Source organism: Ctenopharyngodon idella, chromosome 19, assembly GCF_019924925.1.
Source record: "Ctenopharyngodon idella isolate HZGC_01 chromosome 19, HZGC01, whole genome shotgun sequence".
In the NCBI taxonomy this organism is placed as follows: domain Eukaryota; kingdom Metazoa; phylum Chordata; class Actinopteri; order Cypriniformes; family Xenocyprididae; genus Ctenopharyngodon; species Ctenopharyngodon idella.
The window spans coordinates 11,275,875-11,296,686 of record NC_067238.1 but is presented as its reverse complement, the minus strand read 5'-3'; the positions used below and the strand labels follow the sequence as shown (position 1 = coordinate 11,296,686).

At 38.0% G+C, this 20,812-nt stretch overlaps 1 protein-coding gene across 2 annotated transcripts; it reads right to left on the bottom strand.

The window, feature by feature from the left end:
- Positions 1–427: 427 nt before the first annotated feature.
- On the bottom strand, positions 428–17,145 carry shisa7b (shisa family member 7). 2 transcript variants are annotated; one of them, XM_051871495.1, is made up of 6 exons: positions 16,442–17,140; positions 10,301–13,499; positions 9,951–10,108; positions 6,949–7,005; positions 5,679–5,864; positions 428–3,811 (listed from the first exon to the last, which is right to left on the bottom strand). In XM_051871495.1, the coding sequence occupies exons 2-6, from the start codon at positions 10,978–10,980 to the stop codon at positions 2,976–2,978; spliced, it is 1,917 nt and encodes a 638-aa protein (XP_051727455.1). In that variant the 5' UTR covers positions 10,981–13,499; positions 16,442–17,140; the 3' UTR covers positions 428–2,975. The 2 variants fall into 2 exon arrangements, with proteins under 2 accessions (XP_051727455.1, XP_051727456.1); XM_051871496.1 differs by lacking the exon at positions 6,949–7,005 and having other exon boundaries at positions 16,442–17,145.
- Positions 17,146–20,812: the final 3,667 nt, after the last annotated feature.

Here is a 20,812-nt window from a genome sequence, read left to right as displayed (position 1 = left end):
TAGGTTTAAACAAAATTTTAGACCATCAAATATAAAATAAATAAAACAAAAAATAATAAATGCAAGAGAATGGAAAGTTGAGATTTATGGTATGTATATGTGGGGAAACAACTTTAAATACATCAGCAATTACATTATTGTTAATTAATTATTTCTTTTTCATTGTTAACCTAAACCATTCTACTCCAAATTAATCCTAAATCCTTATAGCAGTCAAAAGTAGCTGAGTTGAATCTATTTAAAAGACCACTGGCTGTTTTACCCAATGTAAACAAACAATTAGTCTAATTAATACAAGATCATGCATGTCTAAAAATACTCATCACATAATATATTATGATTTAGAACATATCTCAAAAACATAGAAACATTTAAAACCAACCAACATATTTCATAATTCATGAGAAAAAGAACACAAGTGTCAGTCTCCAGAAAACAACTTTTTTCTTAATGGCGAGAATTTTATTTAAAAATAATAATTAAAGTTTTTGCTGTAAATATTTTATGCATGGCATTTTGGCATTTTCCCCATAAAATTTACAACATGGTTTATGTAATTCATGGCAAGAAACATTTATATCTAAAAAAAGAAAAAAAATACTGGAAAAAAAAAAATAAATAAATTATGGTTGTTTATTCTGTTTTCCATAACTTTGGTGAATGCAGCAATGGAAAATAATTTTTTTATGATTTGTTTATTTTTTGCATTCAAAGAGACACTTAAAAAATAAAATAATATTTTGGGTTTTCTGAAATGCACATTCTCTGACTTCACACAAGGCAAAAGTCAGATAAAATGCGAGATAAAGCATTCCAAAATAGACACTGAAATACACACAAGCACACAAATACAGACACACAAACTGGACACATACACACCTTGACATCAGAAGTCAGCAATATGACATCATCAACACTGGCTTTGACATCTTCATGCGTTTTGTCTTTTCACTATGATTGCATCTGCTTTTTTGTTGAGTTACAAAGGTTAGAATCCACTATAAACTCAAATATAAACAGAAAACAGGAATAAAAACAATTTCTAAAGTCACAGAGAAAAAAAATAAAACAATGATAATAATCAAGAATATGAATAATATTGATGACTATATATATTTATATATATATGCACATAAATTGGCATGTGTACATATTTGAACATTCGGGATTCAATTCAATTTTTTTTTATCTTTTTCAACATATTTAACTTCAGTTTTATTAACAAGTTAATAAAAGCTTAAACATTGCAGAGTGATCTAAAATACTATATTATGGCCCAATAATCTTGCTCAGCCAGGTCGTTCTCAGACATTCCACCACAACAGTGTCCATTTGATGTGGAGACAGCTGAAAAACACACAGAAATCGCTAACAAAAAAAAAGACATTTTTCTTGAATATAATATAGGTAAACAAGACACCTTTTACTCCTAAATTTTATCTCATCGGTTAAATAATGCATCCTAGTGTGACACAGAGTGTTGAAGTAGCTTTGCAGATTTTGTTCTATTTTTCTGTTTTACATTGGCATGTAGCCTCTATGTTCCGCACAGCCGTGTCACGGGAAAAGATAAAAAGCCGTAAGAACACGGAAGCACAGACACACATAAAGAAGTTTCAGAATAGCCCTTGGATTAAATTGTCCATTGTATAAGTAAACCCGTTCCCCTGTCCCCCCTCAATACAACAGCTTGATTTGCAAATTAAGTGTGAAGACTATGCTGTCTTATTTGACATACTGCATGCCCATGACTAAATCTCAGCTCTTAACACTTAATAACAGAACAACCGTAACTCCAGAACGTTTGATGCCGTCATACGAAGCTATTCTCTGACTGGTCAAACATGCAAGAAAGAGGCATGACTTCTATCAGATTTGAATGGCTGACTTCAGTTTCCAAATATCTGTCTACTCAAACATATCTAGTTCAGATAGTATGACCTGATTTACCCATCAATCTGACAGTCTTTTGATCATATTATAAAACAGCCAAAATGTTATCCACAATGCAAAAAAAACCAAACCGACAAGTATTCATGTCAGCTTTGATTCACAGTCTTGAGTATAAGATGCTAAAAATATCTGATCATCAATATAACACCCGTTTCCCAATGAAAATGTTTTCCTCCATTGTATTCCATATGAATAAGCTCTAATATGGCTGATGGCATTTGGACTCATATTAACAGTGCAGACTAAAGAGTCAGGTCACAAAACGAGTGACTTTTTTTCAAGTCCCAAGTTCTTCTTTCTGACGAATTACCAGCATTTTCTTCACTTGATGGCAAACGCACAATACTCCCCAAGTCACAATCCATTCCCAAGTCAAGTCAAATCTGATTTGAGAACGGTCAAATCATAGTTTCCATGAGGTAATTCAGGACACTATTGGACACTTGTCAGTTTTATCCAGTGTATCTCATTGTTCTCTTGTTTTACAGATGAAGGTGACACACACCCACACCTCTTTGAGAATGACACTTTGCGTTGAATGAAACCAAAAATAATTGGCAAACTCTGAGGCAAGGTCAACTGCTATAATTGGATTCAGAAAAACAAAAATTAACTCCTAAACCAATTGGCTTTTACATTAGCTGGAATGTGCTAACTAGAGAAAACTTGGCCTATTCTAATAATGAACCTTTCCACTTTTGTATCTCCATGGTGCCATCAAAACACTATATGCTACACACAGGTCAGAGGAAACCTCAGTCCCTCTTCACGTTTCTATTTGTTGAGAATTTGGCAATTTAGGGATCTACAGAATCACTTGGTATAGTCTCATATCCCTCTTTCTCTCAATAGTGATACACTGTGTATTCTCTTCAAATGGGCCTCATTCCTGACCTCCTTCCTCTTTTTCGTTCTTCATTTCTGTCTTCTGCCTTTTTTACACTCCACCGTCTTCCCTCCCTCCGGCTTGCGCAATCACACCTCATCTATCCATCATCTCCTTATCATCTTTCTTGTTGCGCTCACACGGTTACTTCGTTCTTGCTCCCCGTCCTCAGCGCCTGACCTCCACCCCCACCCCCCACGCCCCCTCCCCCACCTCCTCCGGGGAGGAAGTGCAGCTGTTCGATGGTGTTCTGGCGTTTCGTGGCGAAGGCCATCCGGCGAGCGCTGTGCGCCATCGCTCCAGGTCCTCCTCCGGAGCCGTGGACCTCCCCCCATCCCAAAGTCCCAGCCCCATGACCGGACGACATTGCGGCGACCGAGTGGTCTTGCTCGCGGCCGGAGGTAGGGTGCGAATTCATTTTGATCATGTGATGGCGGTCAAGCGAGGGCGTCACGCACACGTTCTGCTGGGATTGCGCTTTCTGGTGATGGGTGAGACGAGATGAGGTGGGCACCATCCCGCCATAATCGGCCATCATTCGCTCCTCCAGGCGGTCTGGCGACACCAGGAGGCGTTCGTGAGACTTGCGCAAAGTCTGGGTGTTGGAGCTCTTGCTGGTGGTCATGGGTTTGTAATACTGATGCTGCTGGTTCTTGGAGAGGCGTGAGAGAGTATTCCCCTCCCCCAGCGCCAGAAGCTGGTCTTGGGACATCACCCGGCGAGGCGGTTTACTCATCGTGTCGAACGTGGTGTTGTACTGCGTCTGGGGTAAAGGGTAGGGGTTGGGGGTGGAAGTGGAACTGGACACATGGATGCGCGTACGGGACATGTTTAGCGGTAGGGTTCCCCTGGCACCCAGTGTGAAGTCACCGCCCCAGGGCAGGTGGTGCTGGGAGGAGTGGAAACTGGGTGGAGCGTTGTTTGGCCTTCGCTTGGAGGTGTAATATCCAGAATATTCATCCAGGTTTTTTTCTGTAGTTAGGAAAACTGAAAATTAATATCTTTGACCATTTACACCTGGTATTAATATGCATTATAGTGATCAGATTTGCACTTGACTGCATTAAAACAAAGAACTGTGGTCTGGGATGGATGTTGAGCACATTTAATGAAGGTGTAACATTCAAATGTGTTTTTGATAACACTTCACAAACACTTCACATTTGTTAACATAAAATCATGCATTAGGTATGGTGAACTAACAATGAACAATACTTTTACAGCATTTATTCATGGTGGTTAATGCTAATTTCTTCATGTACTAAAACATTTTTGGTAACACTTTACAATAAGGTTCATTAGTTAAACATTAATTAATGTATTAACTAACATGAACTAACCATGAGCAATACATTTGTTACTGTATTTACTAATCTTTGTTAACGTTAGTTCATGAAAATACAGTTGTTTATTGTTTGTTCATGTTTACAGTGCATTAACTAATGTTAACAAGATTTTAATAATGTATTACTAAATGTTGAAATTAACCAAGATTAATAAATGCTGTATATGTGCCGTTCATTATTAGTTCATGTTAAAGGAATAGTCCACTTTCAAATAAAAATTTCCTGATTTACTCACCTCCATGTCATCCAAGATGTTTATGTATTTCTTTCTTCAGTCGAAAAGAAATTAGGGTTTTTGATGAAAACATTCCAGGATTATTCTCCTTATAGTGGACTTCAATGGTCTCCAAAGGGTTGAAGGTCAAAATTACAGTTTCAGTGCAGCTTCAAAGGGCTTTAAACGATACCAGCAAAGGAATAAGTGAATAAATGTCCTACGCCACCCTATTAAACTTACGGAAAAAACGGAACTGGCGCTGCGTTCGTTCCATAAGTTGAATAGGGAAGGCGTAGGACATTTAGTGTAAGCTTTTTGAAGAATACGGAATCGCGTTCTGGTGGAAGCACTTGTGTTGCGATCATTTGTGTCTATAAAGCATATACATTTAAATTTTTTTAAAGAAAATGACCGATCGTTTCGCTAGATAAGACCCTTATTCTTTCGCTGGTATCGTTTAAAACCCTTTGAAGCTGCACTGAAACTGTAATTTTGACCTTCAACCGTTTGGAGGCCATTGAAGTCCACTATAAGGAGAAAACTCCTGGAATGTTTTCATCAAAAACCTTAATTTCTTTTTCGACTGAAGAAAAAAGGACATGGACATCTTGGATGACATGGGGGTGAGTAAATTATCAGGAAATTTTTATTTGAAAGTGGACTAATCCTTTAACTAATGTAGTTAACTAATGTTAACTAATGAACCTTATTGTAAAGTGTTACCACATTTTTTATATTTTGATACTTTATTAATATTTTAATATTAATATCAATATTTTTATATTTTAATAACAATGAACAATTGTTTATATACAAATTGATTTTAACCTAGATGCTGTAAAAATGTATTTTTAGTTCATGATACTTAAAGCTTTAGTCAATATCAGATTATTTATCAAAGTATTTCTAAATAATCTGTATAACTACAGGGTTTATAAAGAAAGGAAATGCAAGAAATGATGGAAATAATTCATTTGAATTATCCATCAATGTTTATAAAATTGAATTAATGCAATTTCAGTTTAACATAACCTCTCTTGTAATATGTAAGTGGTGATTTGAATTTGACTGTGATTGAATATGACTGAATATGATCAATTTACCAAATATGATTTGTAAATATATAATAAAATTATATGTGCAAAAACTATCCAATGCCACAGAGCATCCATCCTAAAACAGCAGCAGTTGACCTCTTGCTACACTCCCTCAAAGAGACCCTCTGAGTAGTAGCAGCTCTGAAATTACACACTGTCTTTTTCAGACACACACTCACCTAGTCTCTTGAGGGAGCTGTAGCGGTTGAGCTCTGGTTTCATGACGGTCTCGTATGATGGAGGTAGCTGGGCAAGGTTGTGGAAGGAGTGAGAGAAGGAGGGGTGAAAACCAGAATTGTTGTGCTTGCTGGACAGCAGTGTTCCTGTCGAGGCCAGCTGGGTGTTGTTCATGCGTGGAACTCGCTCTAAGAGTGGACAACAAAGGAGAATAAGACAAATACCGACAACTTATGTGTTCAAAGCATATCTATCTGAGCCGAAAGTAGAATATGGATCTAATTAAATGTGGGTGACTGGAACACTGAAGCTTCGTCCCGATTCTCTAAATGACAGATGTCTAAGATTTACTTACAATGCAATGGAATTGGAACATTTGTTTGACTAGACTACTGTTCATCACATCACTTTCCCTCTAAATTTAATTTATCCTCATGTAATGATAATATCTTTATTCATGTAGTAATTTGTTCCACAGACACTTTTTATTTAAAGTAATTTGCCGTACACCTACTACAGGGAACGTCCCCCTGGAGCAACCTTGTGTTAAGCACTGCAGATTAAATGTAGTCAAGGGCACAGTGGTCACATGGGAACTCAGCAACACTCCAGTTCATAGATCATCCTTGCTGAGATTTGAACTTAAGTACCTTGCAGTTAGAGTCTGGTTCTTTAATCACTAACCCCAATTCATCATGGCATATGCAATATGTGCTATTTTGACTCATGAAGTTGAAGTTAAATGCAAAAAGTGTTGATAAACAAAATTCCTTATTTGGTTTTACATTCAGTCAGGAAGGAAGGAAGGAAGGAAGAGATAGATAGATTTATTTATTTATTTATTTTAGGTTTTCCACTGTGAGAACCTGGGCACAAAAGTTGCAATCCACAGCATCAGGATTTTTTTCTCCCTATTGGTTAAATATCATATTCATATAGATAAATAAAAATGAATATAATATTATACATAAACATGAAGAAAAGACACTTTTTCTCTTCATGATTTTTTGGCATTCTGCTACTATGCATGCCAACATAGTTACTGAAGCTTTGCTGACTGGTGCAAACAGTGCTGGGTGCAGGACAAACAACAAGAAAATAGCTCAGGGTAGCGACAGAGAGTGGGAGGGCACGAGCAAACACACTCGAACCAACAAGACCAAGCCGAAGCAAAGGCAGTGACAAATACACACAGACAAATCTGAAGCTTTTTTACTGGGGCTCTCACACAAGCGACACATTTGCACACTCTGCCTAAGCTCCTTGGCTTACCGATAGTAGTTGTGTGTTTAGGACTGGACCCAGTCTGTCCAAAACTGTGTTTCCCAGCTGCAAGAGAGCAGAGTAAACACTGACCCACTCCCAATTCATAAAATACATGTGAGGCCTCTATGCACATTTAATATCTCAACATAGAAACATGGTTTTTGGTTGATCTGCCACCGCAATTTTGAGAATTTCCCGAATGTCTATCAGCACTGCAAGTGAAAAACACAGTGTGACATGTAATACTCCTGTAATAATGGATAAAGCAGTCTGAAACAGTTTTGTCATGCTGTACCACATCACTTACTTGCAGTGCAGTCGTACTTCTTTTTCAATGATGGTGAAAAAAATGATATGCAAATATTCTAACAACTGATTGGTGCCACTGAAATACTTTCACCACTATTTGGAAAGACCACCTGTGGCACATTCAAATTGGATGTGTTCCATTTAGCAAATGCAGCCAAACATTGAAAATCTGAGAGTGAAAACAGACAATTCAAGAGCACCATTTCTTAAATCATGGCTAACCACCACAGGCACAATGAGGGTTGCATCCCCATAATATGAATTTTATATATATATATATATATATATATATATATATATATAACATTTTTTTTTTTTTTTTAATGACGGTTAAATTTTACCTTTGGTCTCACCAGTTTTAAATATTTGCTTACATCCTTGAGATTAAATATAAAGATTTTTTTTCTTGCATATGAATTAAAAAATTCAAACAATTGAAATTTGAATTTTATGAATGCATTTATATATACACACTTCCATTCAAAAGTTTGAGGTCAGTAAGATTTTTTTATTTTTTATTAACACATTTCTATTTATTCTATTTCAAATAAATCCTGTTCTTTTAAAGTTTCTATTCATTTAAAAAAAAAAAAAAAAACCTCAAAAAATCTATCACCGTTTGCACAAAAAAAATTAAGCAGCTGTTTTCAACATTGATATCATGTGACACTGAAGTTTGGATGAAAATTCAACATTGCCATTACAGGAATAAATTACATTTTAAAATATATTAAAAATAGAACAAAGTTATTTTAAATGTCAATATTATGTAACATATAACTGTATTTCTGATCAAATAAATGCAGCCTTAGTGAGCATAATTTTTTCTTTCAAAACATATTTTGAAATGTAGTGTAAATAACATTTTATCTTGAATAAGTTTACATTTACTTTAACTACACTGTTCTGGAATATATTAACTAACTGCAAAAGACTGCACTACACTCTTTAAACAAGTTGAAAATCAAGTATCACAGCTAATACCACATTTTACCAGACATTTTATTCACTGGCCCCTGATTACTCCCTGACTTTCTAAAAGTGGCCCCCAAGCTGCATACATTAAAGGCTTAGTTCACCTAAAAATGAAAATTCTGTCATTAATTACTCACCCTAATATCGCTCCACTTCGTTCATCTTCGGATCACAAAGTAAGATATTTTTGATGAAATCTGTGAGCTTTCCGGCCTCTGATAGACTGCAACATAATTACCACTTTCAAGGCCCAGAAAAGTAGTAAAGACATCAGTAAAATAGTCTATGTGACTACAGTGGTTCAACCTTAATGTTATGAAGCAATGAGAATAATTATTGTGCGCAAAATTATTCTCTTCCATGTCAGTCTCCTATGCAGTTGATGTTGTAAACACAGTTCAGCGCTTCCGGGTTCTACGTCAGAACGCCGACTCATTATTGGCCGACTCTGATGTAGAACCTAAAAACGCTGCACTGTGTTTACTATGTCAACTGCATAGGAGACTAACATAGAAGAGTAGAAATTGTTGAATCAAGTCATTATTTTTGTTTGTTTTGTTTTTTTGCGCACAAAAAGTATTCTCGTCGCTTCATAACATTAAGGTTGAACCACTGCAGTCACATGAACTATTTTAATGATGTCTTTACTACCTTTCTGGGCCTTGAAAGTGGTAATTATGTTGCAGTCTATCAGAGGCCAGATAGCACATGGATTTCATCAAAAATATCTTAATTTGTGTTACAAAGATGAACGAAGGTCTTATGAGTTTGGAACGACATGAGGGTGAGTAATTAATGACAGAATTTTTGGGTGAACTAACTCTTTAAGTATCCCTGTTATGGATGTTGGTTGATCCTTTAATTCCTTTACTTGCTGCTCTAGTTGCATGTGGTTACATAGCAATCTTTTGTCTCTGAAGCAGAATTAATGTGACTCATTTCTGACACATCCTCTGTTCTACATTACCTCATACACTCAGGCTTGTCGATCTGTCGACTAAATCATGCCTCCAGACTTCATTTCTGAGCTGTTGATTCCACAATTCAAGCCCCTATTTCTTTATTGGCGCTTTTCCACTGCACGGTACAGTTCGGTATGGCTCGATACGGCTCACTTTTTGCCGTTTTTCCCCTGCATGGGACGGCTCGGTACAGAACGGTACAGCTCACTTAAATAGTACCACCTCGGTTGAGGTTCCAAGCGAGCCGTACTGATCCTAAATGTGACATGTAAACACTGCAGATCACTGATTGGTCAGAGAGAATCGTCACTGGATTTAAAACACGAGACACCAAACCCGCTAGATTTAAACAGTCAGTAAGCCACCACAGTATCATTTGTTCATGAAACGACTTGCTTAAAATGACTGTCGCATGCAACTTGAAAAAAGAAATGGCTGTATCGTGGTCAGTAGACCAGGTGCAGACTCGTTGGTAGACGAGGAGCGGATCCACGGCAGTAGAGTTGGTGCAACTATAACGATCAGTCTATAATCCCACCCACTTTGAAGCGGTTCTAACTGCAATGGAAAAGCAAACCGAAAGTAAAGCGAGCTGAGCTGAGCCGAGCCGAACCGAGTAGTACCAAGCAGTGGAAAAGCGCCATATATGTACTCATTCCCCTCCAAGTTTCAATTCCTTGTGACTACATCCATTATTTCCTTTGCTTACTATTTTGCTGTTATTCGATCTATAACTCTTATGTGTGAGTGAGATTGACTCACTCCGGTTATCTTTGCTCTGGAGGACGGGAGTGTAGAAGTTTTTCAATGGCCGCCCCAGTGTGCCCTCGCTGGATGTGGCGGTTGTTAGGACCGTGCTGTTGTTCCTCTCTCCTTGCTGGACCGGACTAGACTGGTGACGCAGAATGTCCACCAGCGCTCTGAAGAGAGAGAGATAAACAGTAAAAATGAAAGATGAGTGTATGATGAAATCAAAAGGCAAAAGCTGAAAGAGTCTGACATCAAAATCACTACGGATCTCTTCATGTGGCAGTCACTGATGCAGACTCAGATGTGCACAGCATTGTCTCCATCCACTTTGTGAGTGCGGTCATAAAAGGCCTTTCACTCACCTAGGCATGTTGATGTCTCTATTCCTCGGTCGTCGAGAAAGTTTATGGAAGGCCACTTTAATCCCAATGGCCACAGCCATGGTAAAAGAGATGACTCCCCCAATGACGTAAGCCGTGCTGTTGTTCTGTTGCTGCAGCGGGTCGAAATCTGGGTCGTGTCGGACCGGGGGCTGGGTGATGGGTCCAGTCGTGACGGCCCATTCGGGTGAGCGGTAATTAGTGCAGGAGTCTTGGTCTAGACGGCTGCGCTGGTGCTCACAGCAGAAGCGATAATGGCAGGTGCCGCAGCAGTATATGTAGGTGCCCTTGGTGCAGTTGAAAGTGTTGTCAAACTGTCCCATCACGTCGTAGTAGCCCTGACACACGTCCACGTCCACGAGTCGCCGAGGAGGCGGCGCCACCTGTGCAGCTCCCAGCGGAGGCTTCAGGGCATCGGCCGTCACATTGCGGGGTAGCATAATCTGCGGCAAGGGTTTCGGAGGGATTTCGGCTGCCTCTGGCTCTGCCGCCATGGCAGCGGCCTCTTTGTCCCGCATGTCGGGCTGAGGGACCTTGCGGCCGCGTCCTCGCAACAGAAGCAACACCGGCCCCCCATTCACTGAGGAGCGTTCCGAGGTAATAGTCACTGTGGAGACCACAGGGCAGAACAGAAAGAAAAGCAAGATGGCAGCGGGTGGCATCTTGATATAGGGGATGTTTTTTTTTTTAATCAAAGATGAAAAAATGTGAAGCCTTTGTACAAAAGACTTCTGAGGCCTACAAAAAGCTGACGTCTATCAAAAGTTGCAAGTCAGTGTGGCAATATATAAGACGTAGACAAGTTAATCTCTCTTTCACATGTGCATACACTAGTATGCAAATTATTTAATATGCAAAATACACATCCAAGTGTGGGAGTTCAGGTTAAAGAAAAAAGCATGAGACTCGCATTTAGGGTGTAAACATATTTCTGAGGAAATTATTAACAAGAATGAGGTAAATCTATGTACAAGTTTTATGCTTAATGGGTGAGAGTTGGAATGCTTGAAAAATTTTGATTTGGCACAAAATCAAATATTTGGAATTTTCTCAATGAGACAATTCTATAAAACAACAGCTTTAGAAATATGGCAATGACTCAAATGTAAAATGAAAAAGTATTTGACTTTTGTAGCAAGCAATTTAGTTCTGTAAACAATGTAAACTTTTTTTAAAGTGTCATGTCAAAGTCATGGGAACAGCTTCTTTTTAAAGGTGGTTTTGTTTTGTGTAACTGAACTGATCTATGGCACTAACAACTCATTCAAGACTCAATCTGAGTTCACCTTATGGGCAAGATGTAAACATTTCTGTTCGAGTGTAAACTATGTTTCACCAAATGCTCTCTATTCTGGTTGGCACTTCAGTTGTCGACTCACTAACCAACCGTAGATTTAGAAAGAAACAGATAATACTACTTAGCTATTCGGTGTGATTTGTAAACAACTGTCATCGTCAGCTTCAGGAACTGATGTCGTCTTGTAAACAAATCTCAGTTGGTTGGCTCTTTAGGCTTTAATCGTCAATGAGAATATCTTGCAAGACTCACAAGAATACCTTTAAAGGTCATTGAGGTTCTGCTGTGCGGTCCAAATAATCAGGCTAACAGTGTCAGTTCTCAAGAAAAATACTAAGTACCTCATCTTTTCGAGTTTCAGAAGGAAGTCATTGAGGCTAGAGATAAAAGGTAGGACGAAGTGATGAAAGAGCAACTTTCAAGAGTTCAGAAATGGGGAAGAGCTGATCTTTTCTCTAAAGGCGGCACCATGGGACAAAGGCTCATTACGAAGGCTTTGGAAGAGTGTAGGTCGGTTAGGGCACTCGCGAAGTGTAACAAGCAGCAGGTATATATTAGTTCCTGGTTTGACTGCACAAGTCAGGCCAGAAAGGAAGAAGTGTTCAGGAAAGGAAGAAAGAAAATGGAAGGGTGGACTGAGTCTAGGTAAAGGTTGAGGGTCTATGTGTGTTGGACCCTCTTCCGTGAGTGTCTCTGCTCTGGATTTAGCTCAACCCAACAGAATAAAACAAATGGGGGCTTGGGCCCAGTTCTGGCAGGACAGCATGGTTGAGCCCACTGAACAGGCATGAACAGGTCGGGATTCATCCGTCAATGTGGAACACGTGGAGACCGTCGAGCAAACGCACCAAAAGACCTATCCTAAGTGTTAAAGAGCGTCTTTTCAAGTAGTGGGACAACTTTAAACGTCGTCCCACTGTCAACACAGTAAACGCGTCAATGGCTCGCTGGTGAATATGGCAGATTACGGAACGTCAAACCTGGACCACCTTCGAACATATGGACCTCTAAAAATATTCCTGAATATACCCATGCATCTGCTGTTCTAGAATGACCAAACCGAATCCTCTCAATGCTCGCAGGGATCTTGACGTTAGTATGGCTATGAGACGTATGGCTTCAGTATCTAAACCCTTCAGGGACTCCTGAGGGTTCTGCTCAAAATGTGCAGAGTCCGTAGAGGTGGGAGGAGCAAACGAGATGGATGACTAAAAAGATCTGATGGATAGGAAGAGTTAAACGGGCCTTAGTGAGAGGAACGGACGACTAATCAACAGAATTAGCAGCAGCTCACTTTGGAAAGTTTAATGAGGCTTGTGCCAGCCATCCATAAGCCCGTCCATCCATCGATCAATCGATCAGGAGCCGAACTCTCTCAGGCTAATGCATTCGTAACGGCCACTCTTACATAAAGCATGTTTAACCAATAATGCACTGTTCTCCCTATTTTGGGGAGCAAAAACTGCTTGTTGTTTGTGACAAACTAAACGATAGAAACTTTCCACCTTGGAAACTATTACATGCTATTCAGTAGTAAAAAAGACTGATGGAAATAAGGTAAAAACTGAGAATTAATGTTGGTGTAAATTGTGGTTAAATGGCTTAACAAAAATGCAGATGTACTGGTGAAATAATTTCTTGCTTCTGGTTGGCACGGTTAGTGTTTGGCACTGGTTTAGGTAGCAAAAAGTCAAGGAGAAAATCTTCAATCTGTGCAAATCAACATCCTTTCAAAAAGCCCCTGGCTCACAAAAACAGTGATAGTTCATCTGCTTTAGAAAAGATGAAGACTTCCTATTCCTGGCTGGGACTCCAGCCGTTTTCATCCAGGCTGATGGCTCTTCGTCTTGGCTTCTGTTTTCCTTTGTTAGTCTTGGATTTTCACTGAAAGACAGAAGGAAGTTAAGAATGTTTGAAATCCCTGATTTGTAATGAGCTCATATGTCCATCATGATATATTAGAAACATCACAGTGCTAGATAACCCAACTTGTAGGCAAATAAATGCAATACATATCAATGTGCATGCATCGATTATGTCATTAACATTTTTCACAACATCTAAACAAATTTTGACAAAATACCCTTATTAAGAAGTGACCAACAACGCATTAAATGATTTCAAATTCAAAACAAGTTTTCATAACCTCTACTTCTTATCAGTATTTCTGAGTGCAAAGCTGAACTACAACTCCCTCTCTTTTGAGATATAAGATTTTATGGTAACACTTCAGTATAGGGAACACAAACTAATAACTACGACTTTTCCCTCAATAAACTCCTAATTTACTGCTTATTAATAGTTAGTAAGGTAGTTAAGTTTAGGTATTGGGTAGGATTAAGAATGTAGAATAAGGTCATGTAGAATGAGACATTAATAAGTACTAATAAATAGCCAATATTCTATTAATATGCATGCTAATAAGCAACTAGTTAAAAGACCCTAAAATAAAGTGTTACCGATTTTATTTTTTGTTTTGTGTCTATTAAATTCTAAAAAAAAGAAAGAAAGAAAATAAATCAAATTAAGTAACTTTTTAATTTTAAAAATGTAATTCACTGAATTATCTAAAATTGAACACCTCTATATGTTTTTACCATTTACCATTACCATTTATACCATTTTTTTCTTGGATTTCCTATTACAAATAGCTGCATTGTGCAATAAAATAACTATATATATACACCTTAATAGTGATATAAAATTACTCACACCAAGATATAAGATTTCATTTTTCATACAGACACAGACATATAACATATATACACATTCAACCAGACAATGACTGCAATCAACAAACTATTTGGAATTCTTAACAATAATATAAAGAACTGTGCATTCAGTTTCAATTACATTTGTGTTGTTTCCCTACAACAAAATCATCCACAATCATATGGCTGTGAATCACATCATCCTCCACGATCAACAAGGTGCAAAGTGTATGCAATATGCACACCATATTTTGTGCATATAGTAGTGCGACCTCAGCTTTCTCACATACTGAGTCACACGTTACGGTAGTGAATAACATGCACATGTTAGCATAGCTGATGCAATACAGCGAATCTTAAACCCTCAGTGACAGGCACCGAGTGTAAATAAGCAAGTAACAGTATAAACGCCACTTAAAAAGGCTTGTGGGAACATACTGAAAGCTTAATACGTTCAAAGAGATGCAGCTTTGGACGAAGCGAGAGAGGAAGCGGGGGGTGACACAGCCACAGATGTGTGCGGAGTGGGGGGTTGGCAGGGCAGAGAGAGACCCTATTGAGAGGAGAAGAGAAGACAGGAAGGATGCAGGGATGGGGGAGGAAGGGTTTTTAGGAGCAAGGACCCTTATGGAAGAGGGAATGAGGTAAAAAGGGCAAAACACACAAGGCTACGCACCTTTAAACAGCCCCTCACAAGTGCATCTTATGCCCTTTCGTTTTACAGTGTGCTTTATGCTCACCAAGTTGCCTCTTTTCCGGAGTTGCCATCGGCAACGCCTTGTGTGGCTAATGATGTGAAGCGGAGAGACAGGATCCTGGAAACACGGGCTCGTGAAAGCGGTGCCTCACAGATGTGCACTACAGCATCTGCACATAACACACATGCACACTAACTCTCTAAAGACGGCCTGAGCATGCCACACTACACGCCTCTCGTCCTTCCTTCTCCCTCATACACTCTTTATTTTTCTCGATCTATTTGACAGTGCGTGGGTCGAAAGTGTTCTCTTAGAATAGCTCTGCTGCAGTGAGTGAGATAGAGGGATGTGACACAGAGATGGGCAGATGGATCACCTCGCTTAGTTTGTTCGTTTCATCCTCCCTTTGCGGTAAATATCCTACATACTTCTTCCTATAAGCGACTCAAGCGAGTGCAATGCACATCTCCATTCATCTGCCTCTTTCTCTCCATTCCCCACCCCTTCATCCTCCTGATCATCATCAACCCTGTTTCTCTGACTCAGGAGGATGGGAGGCATCCGTCCCATCCACAAACAGGTGCAGATGACAGATGTCAGGCCAATATGCAGCCCATTACCATTTTATGAGCGAGCACACACCAAAATGGGAATGAAGAGATGAAGGGCAGAAAGAGGACAGTAGGCCTTACAAGATAAAATGAAAGTGGTTTTCAGGATTTTAAAGACTGTTAGTCAGCAACAAGTCGTGGTACAAAAAAAAAAGAAGCTTTGTGTTGTCATTTACAGATGAAGCGATACGAACAAAGACACGTAAGTGTAATTTGTCAAGTGAAACATTGAAGGATTTGCTTAATTATGTGCATTTTGCGACACTTGAATGCGTGTGTTGACAATGCGCCATGATTATAAGTGACACAAGCCGTTAAAAAAAAAAAAACATGTTTGTTTTTCTATCACAGTGAGGACTTTTCATTGACTTCTATTGTTCTATACTGTGATAATTACATTTTCAACCCCTACCCCTAAACTTAACGCTTTAAGACACATTTTATATATTCATTTAGACATTATTTAATTCACAATATAGGCAAAACCTGACCCACACACGCAAACAGACTATAGCAAGCTATACACACAGCAGCATCATGGCAGATCTCAGGGAGGAAATTAAAATTCCAGTGGCGGACGACACACGCTGTGCGACACCAATCCCCATGACATGTATCCATCCCTGGTCTTACATTCGTTATGAATATTCAATGTTTAGCTCATAACAGATGTGTTCATAAACCGAAATCAAGCAAAAAACGCAAAGAAAGGACTGTAATGAGCGCGCGACCTATGTGTATGCGATCCTCGCGCACGTTGCAGCAGTAACAGCATCAGATGGGAACAAAATGAAGGCACGTCTTACCTGCGTGTGTATGCGTTTGTTGCAACAGCTGCCCGCTTCCAATCTGTGGAAAATGATGCGGAGACTGCAAGAAATGTGATACAATAACCGTTGAAAGTTATTGTTGCCCCTCTCTTGGCTGACAGCAAATTGAATGAGATGATGCAGCACGCGCAGTATTCACAGAGATGGGGTCTTGCGTTTCTTAACAGCTCTTGGTTCGTAGAAAAAGACGCAGTTTTGTAGCATTGGCGATGGGAGAGTATCTTATTTAAAGGCGAATAAAACCTCCACTCGTCCTGGATGTTCTACAAAAAAATGTCAGTTTCAAAATATAGTTTTCATTGAGTCACAAGTCATAAAAACGTGAAAGGAATATGTGGACGTCTCCAGATATTAGCAAAAATATCGACCATGCGTAATTTACAGTCCAACGAGAAAAGAAAACGCATAATACTTCGTGCATCCAGGTAAAAATAGGTTCTTTTTCATATAAAACGCTATTGACTATGCACAGTCTAATCCGTATGTTGCCAAATAAACATAAAACGGCTGATTAATTAGACGCGCCCGACAATATCCGTTTCTCTACTATTTAAATGACCGTATTATTCCGCTTTCAACACAAATTCAATGGGCTCCACACTCACTAATAGAGATCTACCTCCGCGCCACTGAAATGCAATTGCTCCCACAAAGGTCCGCTTCGCTCAGTTTACATCGATTGGAGCGAGATGTTTGCACGTGGTTTCATTTGCTAAATGTTGGAAATGATCTGCCAATCGCTGGCACGCGTTATTGGCTGAGAATGTCTTTTCTACGCGTTTTGGGTTTTTAGGGAAAATCAACTGACGCTCGTTCGCAGATTGGCACGCGCTCACGAGATTCTAGCGCGAGAGAATTCATGAACCTCTAAAACGGGATGGATTTTAACTTTTCTTTTCGAGAAACGAAGAACAAAATGACAGTTAAACTATAGAGTTTAGCTCTTCCATTTGCGTGACAGAAATGTATATATATATATATATATATATATAAAGTGTTGTGCCGTTGGTTTCTATGGTAACCGCAGCATCCCATGACAATAATGGTTCTTTATTGATTTCTCTTTTTTAAGGTGAACATGTCCGGGTCAATTTTGAGTCCAAAACCAAAAGAAATGATATTAGATATTTTGCTTTTCATTAAAGGACCATTTATATTGGTATTATGGCAATATTTTCATGTATTTACATTTTTTCCTATCCTGTAATGCTAACAGTCGCATTTTAATTAGGAAAATGTAACGATTTTTTTTTTTTTTAATTGTAAAGTATTTATACAAAATTGTAGTATTTGTCTTAAATCATTTAATTTGAACAATTTCGTTTAAATATTACTGTAATTTACACTAGTTGAGAATTGGTAAAAATACATTTGCCTATTATATTAATGAACATCATATGAGAACTACTATTGGGAAGAATGGGAATAAAAACATGATAATTGGGGGTAAGCGGTGTCTCATGAAAATAATTACATTATTATATCACAAACTGTATCTTTTATTTGAGGGTGAAATATGACCTTTTTAATTATTATTGTTATTAGGCCTATTAAAAAGAAGACAATGCCTAACAATAATTCTATAATAATATTTCTTATTATTATTCTTCAGGCAAAAATAGAAAATAAAAATGCATATGCTGAATATTTGTACTTTTAAAAAAATCCTGTCACATACCACACAGGACTACAGACTGCAAAACAGCAAAAAGGTGATCAAAGCGTTGAAATAAAATAAAATCTAAAATGTTCACTTTCTCTTTTTAGGCTATGTTACATATGTTACTAAAGAATTTTATTCCTGAGTGATTCAATTACTTGAATGTTGATTGTGACTGAATCAGAATGAGTTCCTTTAAGTCACTTGGCCTGAAGTGAATGTTACCCCTCACACTAGTATAGAAGTAGCCGAGACGCCGTGTTGCATACATGTGAGGTCTTCAAAAGCTGGTATTGGTTATCTCAGATTGTGGAAAACACAAGTTCTGGAGAAGACAGCATTGTTCTCAAGTATCATACCGCAGTCTGAAGGCAACACACTTTAGGACATTGGGGTATGAGCATTGCGATCTGCAGTGACGTGAGAGTGAATGTTTGTATTTAGGGCATGACAATGACTCCCTGTGTTGCTGGAGGCAATGGTAGGGTCAGTCTTGTCACTGTGGGAGCTTCATGGTAGTGAACCTGCCAGAAGTGCTCGTAGCTTCACACACACAAACGCGCTCTCACACAGCCAGATGACTCAAACAGTCCTGCAGCCGCTGGCCCAAACCAAATGCGTCACAGAGCCGCACACAAAAATAATCACACGAAAACACGGAATCACACGCTCACACATGCGTGAACAGATGAAAAATGTGAAAAACAGGTTCAGGTGTGGGACAAGTTCTAGGATGGCGTTTTGTTCGAGTGGTTAAAACACCAAAGCATAAAAAGTTCGGAGGTTTTGTTAAGAGGCAATATGATGCCAGTGCATTGGGATATGTCTCTTACACAATGAATAATATCAGTGAACACTGGCACACAAAAGCGCTTTGACTTCTAAGCCACTCTTAAAGATGTACAAATGGCTTTATATATACATATAATCTGGATTACGTAATCAGACTACAGTTACTTTTTTATTGATTACATGATTACTTGTTATTCTCACAATGGCAGTAAATTATTCATAATTCATCGATTCTCCCTACTACTACTTTTAAATTTTCCTTTCTATAAAAGTGTACTGCTTATATACTTTAAGAAGGTCTTCCAGGTTTGTGGAATTGCACACACAGACCAGCCACTAGTCATGTGACGATCACTGAAAACTGAGACCCACACATTTGATCGGTGGATTTACAGAAATCGTACAGTGTTTTCTGAACTTTGCATATCTAATCAGCTCCTGACGAACACAGAAAATTATTTAAATAGCTAAAATATAAACTTAAAGTACCCCCTGAGATTTTAAGTTAAGTTAGGTCAATAAAAGGAAGTAAATAATAATACATTTTATGATTTATTTTACATTTTTATGATTTAATTACTTAAAATCTTTTCATAAAACTCACGAACCCCTGCACCTCCATCACAAACCTCAGTTTGGGAAACCCTGGTGTAATTTTATATTTAATGTACTTCATGTTGTTGATATCAAAAAATGGAATATATTTTCTTTTTCTTCGTATTTTTATATCAATATGGTACAAGATTATCCTATTCAAATCAATGTTATAAATGAGTTAGGTGAAAAGTAATCTAAAAGTAATCCAAAAGTAGTCAGATTATATTACCTTAAATGTGTAATGTAATGGATTACGTTATTAACTCCAGTTTTTGTCAAGTAATTTGGAATCAGTAACCGATTACAATTTGTAACCTACCCAACACTGTTTATAAGTACTAATAAACAGCCAATATCCTAGTATACATGCTAATAAGCAACTAGTTAATAGTGAGAATTGGACCCTGTTACCCAAAATACTAAACCAAGCATTTATTTCAAAGGCAGACAGGAAACATTTTAAGTAAAACATTTAACAAAAAACGTTAGTTAGGTCTGAAATAAAACAGATTAACTGTTCAAACTAAAAACGAGGAGTGCATTGGACTAGATTATGTTCACTTCATACATCCACGAAAAATCACCTTGGATAAAAAGCTAGCAAATACGGCTCAGAAAAGTGAAGATACTTGATTTAATATTTTGTTTTTAATTTAGTTTAATGTGTACACTGTGGTTCAAAAGTTTGCAGTAAGACATATTTTTAATGTTTTTGAAAAAAGTCTCTTATGCTCACTAGGGCTGCATTTATTAGATCAAAAGAGTTGTGCTACTTTAAAGGGATAGTTCTCCCAAAAACTAAAATTCTGTCATCATTTACTCACCACCAAGATGTTCCAAACCTGTATGAGTTTCTTTCTTCTGCTGAACACAAAAGAAGATATTTTAAATAATAATGGTAACCAAACAGTTAATTGGCCCCACTGACTTCCATAGTATGGAAAAAAAAAAATATGGTGAAAGTCAATAGGGCCTGTCAACTGTTTGGTTACCCATATTCATCAAAATCTCTCTTTTGTGTTCAGCAGAAGAAAGAAATTCATAAAGGTTTGGAACAACTTTAGGGTGAGTAAATGGTGACAGAATTTTAGTTTTTGGGTGAACTATCCCTTTAATATTTTTGTGTAAACTGTGATCTTTTTTTAGGATTCTTTGATAAATAGAATGTTAAAAAAAACAGCATTTATTTGAAATATAAATCTTTTGAAACATGAATGACTTTACTGTCACTTTAGATAAATGTAATGCATCTTTGGTGAATAAAAGTATCAGTTTCTTTCAACAAAGAACAAACTTAC

Excerpts from the sequence above, each read along its gene's own strand:
- shisa7b (XM_051871495.1), bottom strand. The coding sequence starts at position 10,980 with ATGCCACCCGCTGCCATCTTGCTTTTCTTTCTGTTCTGCCCTGTGGTC. Across the intron at positions 10,109-10,300 it reads AGAGACATCAACATGCCTAG|AGCGCTGGTGGACATTCTGC; the intron begins GTGAGTGAAAGG and ends CTCTCTCTTCAG. Across the intron at positions 7,006-9,950 it reads CCAGAGCAAAGATAACCGGA|CTGGGAAACACAGTTTTGGA; the intron begins GTGAGTCAATCT and ends GCTCTCTTGCAG.